This window comes from Triticum aestivum, chromosome 6A (assembly GCF_018294505.1).
Source record: "Triticum aestivum cultivar Chinese Spring chromosome 6A, IWGSC CS RefSeq v2.1, whole genome shotgun sequence".
Lineage (NCBI taxonomy): Eukaryota > Viridiplantae > Streptophyta > Magnoliopsida > Poales > Poaceae > Triticum > Triticum aestivum.
The window spans coordinates 622,571,253-622,583,329 of record NC_057809.1 but is presented as its reverse complement, the minus strand read 5'-3'; the positions used below and the strand labels follow the sequence as shown (position 1 = coordinate 622,583,329).

The window sequence follows — 12,077 nt, the reverse complement described above, 5'->3', positions numbered from 1 at the left end:
TAAGGAAGCAAGGAGGCAGATGGTTGGGTTGGTTCTCTGCAATGGGCCACCAGGATACGACTCCTTCCTTTCTTTCTGGTAGGCTTTGCTTTGTTGGCAAGATATGAGCCGGACCACCCCCAACGGCCAGCCACACGGCCACGGGGGCTACTAGTTCCACTCGATTAAGGGCATCCCCAACCGCAACATGCAAAAATCCGCGAGCAGAAAGGTCAATTCGTGTACATTTCGCCAGTGCGTCCTCGAGAGGACCAAGGAGTACCCCGACGAGCAGATGAGCGTGTCGATCGGCGGATTAGTTGCCCACCAGCCCCAACACCCTGGTGACACCCTGTAACAAAAATGGATCGGAGGCGACGCGACTCACTCCGTCCAGAAGGGACTCGTGACCCCGTTCTAGCGCCACCGCTGGGTCGCTCCTTTGCCGCCGCCTCACCCCGACGCCTCTTCCTCCTCCACCACACCTTCCTCCCCTCGCTGTCGCCTGAGGCGCCCTCCAGCAAAGTCCGGATGGCTTCGAGGAAGGCGGCGGCGGGGCCCTTCTCCGGCTGCTCGGCGCTGGTATGGCAGATGTGATTCATGGATCAGGGATGGCGGTCCCTTTGGTGAGTCTTCCCCGTCCAGTGGCGCGGCGCGGCGGGTGGGCTGCCAGGGATCGAATCGGGTGGCCAGCGATTCACCTGCAAGTTGGTGTCACGGCTTGATGCCCCAGCGGCCAATGGCGCCAAGCTGCTCCTTCCTCCAACCAATGGTGTGTGCACTCTATCTTACTGGACATGGTCGTGCTGCTAGCCGGTTACTAGATTGGGACGCGGCGGGAGGCGGGATCCGGATTGGGATAATTCCCAAGTCGTCCTACCGGCTACGACGGCGACGACACCCATGGGTACCCTTTTTCTTCCTGGAGATGTCGTTCGGGTCCGCCCTACCTTTTCCCACCTCATGGTCTCTCGAGTGAAAACCTAGGGCAGCGACGACGCTCTTGGCGTCGTGTCCTTTTTGAAGGTGTCGTCGTGAGAGCTATGTGGCAGTGGGCACCGCTTAGGTGCGTCGGCAGTTGCAGGTGAAGTGCCCCTCTTCCTCAAGGTGGCAGTTGTTCCGGGGGAAACCACAGATCTGGGTCTCCCGGATCGGATGATGACGGAGACTTTGGTGTCGTTCTCCCTTCTGGGGGCATCGTCTTGGAGCACTGTGATACGTCTCCAACGTATCTATAATTTATGAAATATTCATGCCATGTTTACAACAATTGTATATGGTTTTGGTATGATTTGAATAGAACTAACCCGGACTAACGTTGTTTTCAACAGAACTACCATGGTGTTATTTTTTGTGGATAAATAAAAGTTCTCGGGATGGGCTGAAACTTTTTGACGGTTTTTTGGAACAAAAAAAACCCCCGAAGCTTCGTGGGAGGACCAGAAGAGCTACGAGGCCCACACAAGCCACCAGGGCACGCCCAAGGGGGTCAGCTTGCCGTGGTGGCTTGTGGGCTGATACGTCTCCAACATACCTATACTTTTTTATTGTTTCATGTTGTTATATTACCATTCATGGATGTTTTACAATCATTTTATAGCAACTTTATATCATTTTTTGGGACTAACCTATTGACATAGTGCCGGTGCCAGTTGCTGTTTTTTTGCTTGTTTTTTTACTTCGCAGAATATCAGTACCAAATGGAGTCCAAACACAACGAAACTGATTGGTGATTTTTCTGGACTAGAAGACATCCAGTGGGCCAAAGAAGTACTAGAGGGGAGGCTCGAGAGGAGCACAACCCACCAGGGCGCGCCCTGATGGGTTGTGCCCACCTCGGTGACCTCCCACACCGCCTCTCACACCACTATAAATTATGATATTTGGTTGCGGTTAAGGATATTGCAGTTAACATGCCTTTTCGTTTTTAACAATAACTAGTGTACCTTAGACCTGTACAATACCAGTTTGAATGACTATTTGCTTATTTTTAAATGTTATGCCTGATGCAGTTAACACACCTTTCCACTTCTTGTTTTGCTTAACTAGCGTTCTTAAGCCTCCACACTGAAGCTATCATTTGTAGATTATGTTGTCTACCATGGATATATTTGGTTGATGTTTAGCCTATTGTGCTTAAAATGCCTTTATATGTACTCATGAAGGACAATATTGAGAACAGTGTTGTTTTCCATCGAGGTTAGTTTCATCACATTGCTTATATGTACTCACTGTTCAAGATATCGGTAGCTGGTACCATATAGCCTGGGGCTGATAAGAGATTAATCGTCGAATCGGACATTTCACTGAATATATCTGTAACCCATTTATCAGTAGGTTAACTAGGGTCATATTTAATATATCTGAGGGTACATAGCAACATACATTGTACTGAATGACTAAATATGCAATTCCAGGCTACATAGCAACAAGGAAGAGTCTTACCTTAATGTTCTGATGATGTCTAGGTATACATGTAATAAAATCTTATATAATGGGATGAAGGGAGTGTTGAACTACATCATTTTTCAATTGTTGTTTAGCTTCTAATATCAACTTGGTACTTTTAGGTACATATATCATTGCCAAAGTTCCACACTTTGACCCTTTCTGGGGCAATGAGATATTCATGAACCAGCATGAAGTGAGGAAACTGATAAAGATTGTTATTAAAATGGGTCCAAAGACGTCAATCAAACTATTTGTTTACACTTTATGCAAGACAATAGTGAACTCAGGATGGTAAGTAAGAACCATGTAGCCTTCTTTTTACTGTCCGTAATGAGTTGTGTTAGATGACAATGTCTGAATCTTTTTTCTTTTGCAGTGGATCCTGAAGCAATTTACTCAAGATTACCTCTCAAACTACATGATTGGCGGTCGGGCATCACAAGGGGTTGAACTAGAGTCATGCATGCCTTTTGCATCTAGGAGAGCACAATAGGGTCATTCCGCTTCACCTTGTTGAGCAACCAGAATGTTTGTCGCCTTTTTCTTTACCGTCTGTAATACTACAAGTATAGAACCCTGGTTCATCATTCTTTATTTGGTGCTTATGTAATTCTTAAACATATGTGCTTGTGAATCAAATAATACATTGGCTGTTCGAACCTGATGGATATGAATAAAGCTCCCGTGCCTAGAATCTGCCTGGAAAACTCCCGTGCTTGGAATCTGCCTGGTTTTAGTTAAAACCATGAAACTCCGACTGCGATGGCAATGCGAGCACAAAGCGAGTAGCAAGGATGAAGCGTTTGGGATATTCGAGATATCGAAACGGTTATATAGGGACAACTGTATGCACCAAGGCTCCCTATCCCCGACGGTTTCTGGGTCGTGTGGGAAGGACCCCCTATCGCCGTCACTCACTAGGCGACGGTTCCACATGCCGTCACGGAAAGGTGTTAAAAACCGTTTGTATAGCACCGACGCGTACTAGTGAGTTGAAATACAATTAATCTGTATTTTTCTTCCTATTTGGAAGCAGTAGCATCCCCTCCTTCTTCTTCCTCTCCTAATTCAAGAATAAGAAGAAGAAGAAGAAGAAGAAGAAGAAGAAGAAGAAGAAGAAGAAGAAGAAGGGGATCTATCTATCCACCTTATCTATGTACAGTACAATAAGAAGAAGAATAAGAAGAAGAAGAAGAAGAATAAGAAGAAGAAGACCGGTAACGACTGGTCGGTAGTACCTGACCGATAACGCCTTGTCGGTAGTTCCTGACCTGTAACGCCTGGTCGGTAGTCCCTGACCAGTAGCGCATGGTCGGTAGTCCTAAAGTTTTCTGTTGAGTTTTCTGTTGTGGAGTTTGCTTTTCTTATACTAACAGATCTTATGAGTCTTCTATTGAGTTTTGTGTTGTGAAGTTTTTAAGTTTTGGGTAAAGTTTTGATGGACAACGGAATAAGGAGTGACAAGAGCCTAAGCTTGGGCATGCCCAAGGCACCCCAAGATAATATTCAAGGACAACTAAGCATCTAAGCAAGGGGATGCCCCGGATGGCATCCACTCTTTCGTCTTCAATCCATCAGTAAACTTACTTGAGGCTATATTTTTATTCACTACATGATATGTGTTTTGCTTGAAGCACCTTGTATGATATGAGTCTTTGCTTTTAGTTTGACACAATCATCCTTAATGTACACACCTTTCGAGAGGGACACGCATTAATCGTGAATTTTTTAAAATACTCTATGTGCTTCACTTATATCTTTTGAGCTCTTCTTTTCTAGTCTCTTCCAATTCCTCGTCGCAACAAAGAAACAATGCAACGAAGCGACCTGCCAGCGTGCCACGATAATGGACCGACGAAAGTGAAGCCAAACTAGCCAACAAAAGCATGCACGACGAACAAAAGTGACTAAAGAGGCGGAGGGGAGGGGGGTCGAGCGCTTGCATGAAAACTACATAAACTAAAAATGAACGATGGTAAACTTAGATGAGACATCGTTTCATAACAAATCACAAATTTAGAAGGTGTTCACAAACTTTTTTTTTCCAAAGTTTATGAAAATACTCACAAACTTATTCATGAATTTGAAAAAAATGGAAAATAAATAAATAAGAGAAAACAAAAAAGTCATATAGGAAAAATAGATAAAAGAAAAAAGAACAAAAAATACTACTAGTTTTTTTAGATGAAAAATACTACCTTGGTTCATGAAACAAACAAACGAAAAAAATAAATATTGACCACAAATATTTTTCAAGCCCATAAACAAGCAAAACAAAAAAAAACAAAAAAGGGCCGAGCCCATCCTTCCTATGATCAGACAACAGACCGAAAGAAAAAAAGAATAGGGCATCACGACTCACGACGAAGGGAGCGCAGGACAGAACGAGGATGATATTTACAGTGCAGAACAGATCGAATGGCTAAGAACTTAGATGTGATCGAATGGCTAAGAACTTAGATGTGCGATAACTAAATCTCATCTAGATGTGAATTAGTCAATCTATTAGTAAAACTGTTACGGGAATACCATGCCTTGAAATTAAATGGCTTGATATGACAGGATAAAATATACTCCCTCCGTCCCAAAATTCTTGTTTTAGATTTGTCTAAATATGAATGTATCAAATCACGTTTTAATATTAGATACACCCGCATCTAGATGAATCTAAGACAAGAATTTTGGGATGGAGGAATAGTTATTCTTCATCCACCTCTATTTTAACATCTATGCACCGTAATTTTACGTTTCGTAAATTTTGTATTATTTTAGACATAAAAGGAGAACGTAAGAAAACCTATTTTATGCAATAAATCAATATGAATGTAAATATTTTGTATTTGAAATGTAATTTATTTATGAAATGATCGTAAGATTGCCTCGGGTGAATATATATATATATATATATATATATATATATATATATATATATATATATATATATATATATATATATATATAATCTTACGATCGCTTCCTAAATAAATTACGTTTACAATATAAATAGTTACATGCATATTGATTCAATATGTAAAATTTGGTATAAAAATAAGTTATAAGACCTGAAAATTCACATTTTATGTATGTTTTACATTATGTTATTACATTCGTAATTTTATGTAACATAAAATATTTTTTACGGCAAGTACATATTTTCTTACGTTCTCTTTTTATGTATGAAATAAGACAAAATTTACAAAACGTAAAAATACGTTGCATTGATGTCAAATTAGAGGGGGTTTTCTGACCGTTGATTGCTGTTTCAAGATCCGCGCTTCCTTCTTTTTCTCTTGTGTGTTGTGTCTGATTTGGGCTGGGAATTCAACTGACCAGTGTTTTGGACGAGCCAAACCTTAGCAGGCTGAAGCCCATCAGCCCGTATGATGACCCAACCTTCCTCTATCTTCTTCTGTTTTTGTCAATCTTTTCTTTCTGTTTGTATTTGTTTTTTGCTTTTGTATTTTCTTTTTCTTTATTAGTCGGTTTTAAAAAAAAAATTTGCGGGTATTTTTAGGATGTTGGTTGGGTGTAAATGTATGTGCATAAATACTAGATAATATGTGCAAAAACTACACTAGTATATAATTATTCTTTGCATATTATAAAAAATGCAAATTCGTGTAAAGTTGTGTGTAAGTTTTTCTTAATTTTCTTTCCTCTCAAAGAGTAATAACAATGGCACTAATTAATTCTTTCTTATAAAAAATTATTGTTTTGATTTTATTCTAGTTTTGATATCCTTCTTAGAAAAATTCTTGTTTGCCATAATTGCACTATTGTATGCTTATTCTTGCATATTTTCAATATGCGCAATTTTAGTGTATATTTTGTGTATATTTTTTATTTTTTGTTTTACTATTCTTTCTACTTAAAGGGTAAATACCAATGCCACTAGTTCATTCATCCTTAAAATACATCATTATTTTATTATGCTTTAGTTTTAATTTGATTTTCTTTGTTTTTAAAGGGTAATACCAAAGCCATTGATTCGTTCTTTCTTAGAAAATTTCATATTTTATTGTTTTTCTTTTTTTTCATTTGCTTTCTGCATTAAGGGTATTACCAAAGCCATTAATCCATTCTTTCTTACGAAACTTCATTATCTTGATTTTATTTTAGTTTTTGTTCAGTTCCTTTCTTCTTTAAGGGTAATACCAATGTCACAAATTCGTTCGTCATTTTTTTAATGAAAATCCCACTATTGTATGCCTATTCTTTCATATTTTTTGAAAACGCAATTTTTTGTATATTGGGTGCAAATTTTGTCGTTGTTCGTTTCATTTTTTAGCTTTTGTTTGATTTGATTTTTTTAGCTTTTGTTTCATTTTGTTTCTTCTTATGAATATTGTTTCTGCAAAAAAAATCCACTACAGTGTGGTTAATTTTAAAAAGCGCAATTTTCTATGAAACAATCCACTATTATGTGCTTATTCTCGCATATATTTGAAAAGCTCATCTTTTTTGTGTAATGTGTGCAATTTTTTAAATTCTTTGTTTGACACTCTTCTTTCTTTTGAAGGGTAACACCATGCCACAAATTCATTCCTTGTTAGAAAACTTTTTTTTGAAACCTCCATTATTATATGCTTATTCTTGAATATTATGAATATGCGCAATTTATGTGTAAACTGTGTGCAATTTTTGTCTTTATTTTATTTGATTTTTTCTTTCCTTTTTTTTGAAGGGTAATACCAATGCCACTAGCTCATTATTCTTGAAAAACCTTTTCATTTATTGTTGGACTATCCTTATTTTCATGCTCTATTGCATTCGATTGCAGGATGTGCCAAAAAGTTGAGAGATGTGATTGTTAGCACATGCGTGTATCTGAATAGTAGGTTGTGCTTTATTCATTTGTTTGATGGCTGACACAATGGTTGTACACTTGGAGCTGTTGTACGCATGCATTATCATTCATTTTTGTGTAGAGTAGTTAGCCGCAGTGGTGGATAATGGAAAATAAAAACTGGGCGGGCCAGCCTAGAGGAGAACACTGCAGAAAGAAAAAGATAGTGGAGTGTTGCTTGCTAGTGTAGTTTAGCTGATAATCTCGCCAAGTTTACATAAGTTTACAAGCTGGTAATCTAGATGTAGGTAGACATGTTTGGTTGACCCAAACCGTGTACCTATGACTTTTGCTGATAATTAATAAAGTTGGCGAGTTCTAAAAAAAAGAAAGAAAAAAGCTGATAATACGGTCTTGCAGTTGCATGTCGGACTGATGAGCAGATTCGAGCTAGCTAATACTACTAGCCGGACTGATGAGCAGATCATTGGTGTAACCCAAGGATATTCAGTGTTGCATGCCAAGACATGCATGTTGTACCTACCTACTCATGCAGTGTCGGACTGCACATGCATATTGACAGTAGGTATAATTTAATTTTTCCCGCATGGGCTGGGCTGGGCTGCTTTTTCCCTCGACTCCCCCGTCTGTGGTGGTTAGCTAAAAAAAAGTATCTAGCAACAAAGATGTGCAATGAATTTATCAAGTGCGTTTATTTTTTATTTTTTCGCTTTTTTATTACTACTCTACTAATGATGGATGGATGGACGGAGGAGGCGAGCATGCATGCATGCACGTCCATCCAATATATTATATCCATCCACCCATATATAGCAATCGCCAAGCTCGTCGCCGGAGTTTGGCCGGCCGGCCGGCCACCTTCCACCCATCCATCCATCCATCCGAACCCAACGACGACTACGGATGGAGTCCGGCGTGGAGTGCGCGGACGTGGTCCACGGCGACTACTTCATGGGCGGCATGATGGTGATCAACGGCCTCATGGCCCTCGTCCTCCTCCTCTCGGGCCTCTTCCACTCCTTGCTCCGCCGCCTCGGCCAGCCCAGCATCATCTCCCACATCCTCGCCGGCGTCGTCGTCGGCCCCACCTTCCTCGGCCGCGCCGTCGACCTGCGCCGCCTGGGCATGCACGACGCCGGCAGCGCGCTGGGCGACACCATCTACTACCTCCGCATCGTCTTCATGTTCTTCCTCGGCCTCGAGATGGACCTGCGCTACCTCCGCCACAACCTGCGCCGCTCCCTCCTGCTCGCCTGCGGCGGCTCCGCCATCAGCTTCCTCCTCGCCGTCGCCGCGGGGCCCTTCTTCTACGGCATGCTCCACCCAAGCTCCGCCGCCACCTTCCACCCCCAGAAGCTCTACGCCTCCACCGCGCTCTTCATCCTCGTGCTCACCAGCACCGCCTCCCCGGTGCTCATCCGCATCGTCACCGAGCTCAAGCTGACCACCTCCGAGACCGGCCAGCTCGCCATCGGCACCGCCTTCGCCACCGACATCGCCAGCCTCACCGCCATCAGCATGATGGTGGTCAACCCCACCATCTTCGGCCACGACGGCAAGCCCCTCCCGTCGCGCTCCTCCTCCTCCTCTTGCTCCACGCAGTTCCTCCTCTTCCTCTGGATGGCGCTGGTGGTGTGCGTCGCCGTGGGCGTGGCCGTGAGGGCGGCCAGGCTGATCAACCGGATGAAGCGGGGCCGGCAGTACGTGAGCAAGTACGAGCTGCTGGGCATGCTGCTGCTCATCGTGGGCCTCTCCCTGGCGGTGCAGTTCATGGGGTACAGCGCCTCCATGGCCGCCTTCCTCATCGGCCTGGCCGTGCCGCGCGAGGGGCCCCTGGCGCGCACGCTCGTCGACCGCCTCACCTACCCGGTGCACCAGATGGTGATGCCGCTCTGCTTCGGCGCCATCGGCGCCAGGCTCGACTTCGCCGAGATCGGGCGCTTCACGGCCACCCAGTTCGCCTTCGCCGTGGCCTTCACCACGGCCGTGAGCTCCGCCGGGAAGGTGGGCGGCACGGTGCTGGTGGGGCGGTGGCTGGGCATGTCGGCGCGGGAGGCGCTGGTGCTGGGGTTCCTGCTCAACGTCAAGGGCTACTCGGACATCCTGGCTATCAACTTGGCGGACAAGAGCAACGTGTGGGGCGACACGGCGCAGGTGGTGCTGGTGGTGGCGTCCATCGTCAACACCTTCATGGCCGGGCCGGCGTCGGCGGCCATCGTCCGGCAGCAGCGGCGCGCCTTCAAGTACCGCTCGCACTGCCTCCAGGAGCTGCGGGTGGAGCAGGAGCTGCGGGTGCTGGTGTGCGTGCACGGCGCCGGCGGCGTGCAGGCCATGCTGACGCTGGCGGAGCTGTCCAAGGGCAGCAGCGCGCCGGTGGCCGTCTACCTGCTGCACCTGGTGGAGCTGCAGACGGCGCGCAAGTACGCCATCACGCACCTCTACAACAACCAGTCCTTGGACTCCAAGGAGGAGGAGGACGCCCGGTGGGGCTACTCGTGGGAGATGGAGCAGGTGACGGCGGCGGTGCACGCCTTCAGCACCTACGACGCCGCCGTGCCGCTGCCGGTGCGCCAGATGACGGCCATCTCCAGCCTGGCGTCCATGGACGAGGACGTGCGCAACGGCGTGGAGGACGCGCGGGCGTCGCTGGTGATCGTGCCCTTCCACAAGGAGCAGCGCTACGACGGGCGCATGGTGTCGCGGCGCGGCGGGGATGGGCGGCGGCAGCTGAACCAGCGCATCCTGCAGCGCGCGCGGTGCACCGTGGGGATCCTCGTGGAGCGGCGCCTCCCCAGCATACCTGGCATCAGCGCCGGGCCGACGCCGATGCCAGAACGAGACCTCGACCTCGACCTGGAGGAGGTGCAGGCGGTGCCGCAGGGAGACGAAGAAGCGGTGCAGCACCAGGTGGTGGCGGTGTTCCTGAGCGGTGCGGACGACCGGGAGGCGGTGGCGTACGCGACGCGGCTGTCGGCGCACCCGTCGGTGAGCGTGTCGGTGTCCCGGTTCATGCTGCCGGAGGAGTCGCGGACGAGCATGAGGATGTCGGAGGAGGAGGCGGAGGACGAGGAGTTCATGGCGGAGGTGCGCGCGCGGTTCGTGTCGCCGGGGCAGGTGACGTACACGGAGCGGTACGTGAGCAACGGGGTGGAGACGCTGGAGTCGCTAAGCTCGATGGTGGGGGAGTGCTCGCTGTTGGTGGTGGGGAGGGGTGGCGGCGAGGGTGGAGGCGGGGCGGCGAGGAACACGATGACTCGGGGCATGGCGGGGCTGGAGGTGGAGGAGGAGGAGTGCCCGGAGCTGGGCGCCATCGGGGAGGTGCTGGCGTCGGACGACTTCTTGGGGTGCTCCGCGTCGGTGCTGGTGCTGCAGCAGCACAAGCTGCACCGGAGGATGAGGACCTGGAAGCAGAAGCAGCACTCCCAGTCGTCCCAGTCCCAGTCCCAGCACGGCGGCGGCCGCGCCTTGCCCTTACCCGACGACGAAGACGACGACATCTTCGACTGGAATTATGACTAGACTAGAGTGTAGAGATGCAGAGTAGCTAGCTAGAAAAATACGTACTGTACTAGTACACGTAGAAGAATTAGGAGATACACACGCACAAACACACACGTAGGCAGGCATGTAATCGATAGTACAATTGTAATCAGGATTGATTGCAAGACTGGTTTATTTACCTCTTATGTTAGGTGGGCATTTGCCTGGTGACACGTACGGTTTACCCCATTTCACAGCAATTCCAGCCCGTAGATATTTAGAGCATCTACGACCGGGCGCCTCATACATCGAGGCAGGCTGTCTGAGCACTGTGCGGTCACGATTTTTTGACCCTGACGGCCCCCAAAAACACTCGGCTGACCGACACCCCTCATATTCACCCTAAATATGAGGCGGATGTGTCCGGGCAAGTCTGCCATCCCAAATTGCATCAAATTCACCCCCAAAACTAGTCAGCTCCATTTGCTATATCCTCTCTTCTTCCTCCTCCGCAGCCGTTCCCAGGCTCTCCGCCGCCAGCTCTAGAAGAGCCCTCCCGTCCTCGCCGCCCCTGTTGTGATTTTGTCACGGCAGATATCCTCGAAAAAGGACTTAGTCTTGAGGCCATCGCAACTAGGTAGTAGCTTGAACGGGGTTGATCGGAATTGAGAGGCACAAGTTTACCCAGGTTCGGCCCCTGACGGTGGGGGTAAAAGACTACGTCATGCTTGATTGATTATTGCTTGAGATCTCGATTATAAGGGTGCGATTTAGGCTAACCTAGTACTCGAGAGCTTCTAACCTAGTCTTTCCTGACCTAGGGGCTCCCCTTTATATAATAGGAGAGTCCCTGACTTACAACAGCCTCCAGGTCGTAGTACAACCCGTGTCTTTGTTGGAAATATGCCCTAGAGGCAATAATAAATTAGTTATTATTATATTTCCTTGTTCATAATAATCGTTTATTATCCATGCTAGAATTGTATTGATAGGAAACTCAGATACATGTGTGGATACATAGACAACACCATGTCCCTAGTAAGCCTCTAGTTGACTAGCTTGTTGATCAATAGATGGTTACGGTTTCCTGACCATGGACATTGTATGTCGTTGATGACGGGATCACATCATTAGGAGAATGATGTGATGGACAAGACCCAATCCTAAGCCTAGCACAAGATCGTGTAGTTCGCATGCTAAAGTTTTTCTAATATCAAGTATCATTTCCTTAGACCATGAGATTGTGCAACTCCCGGATATCGTAGGAATGCTTTGGGTGTACCAAACGTCACAACGTAACTGGATGGCTATAAAGGTGCATTGTGGGTATCTCCGAAAGTGTCTGTTTGGTTGACACGAA

At 46.6% G+C, this 12,077-nt stretch overlaps 1 protein-coding gene across 1 annotated transcript; it reads left to right on the top strand.

The window, feature by feature from the left end:
• Positions 1–8,073: 8,073 nt before the first annotated feature.
• On the top strand, positions 8,074–10,849 carry LOC123131491 (cation/H(+) antiporter 15-like). The gene has a single exon (XM_044551157.1). The coding sequence runs from the start codon at positions 8,141–8,143 to the stop codon at positions 10,754–10,756; it is 2,616 nt and encodes an 871-aa protein (XP_044407092.1). The 5' UTR covers positions 8,074–8,140; the 3' UTR covers positions 10,757–10,849.
• Positions 10,850–12,077: the final 1,228 nt, after the last annotated feature.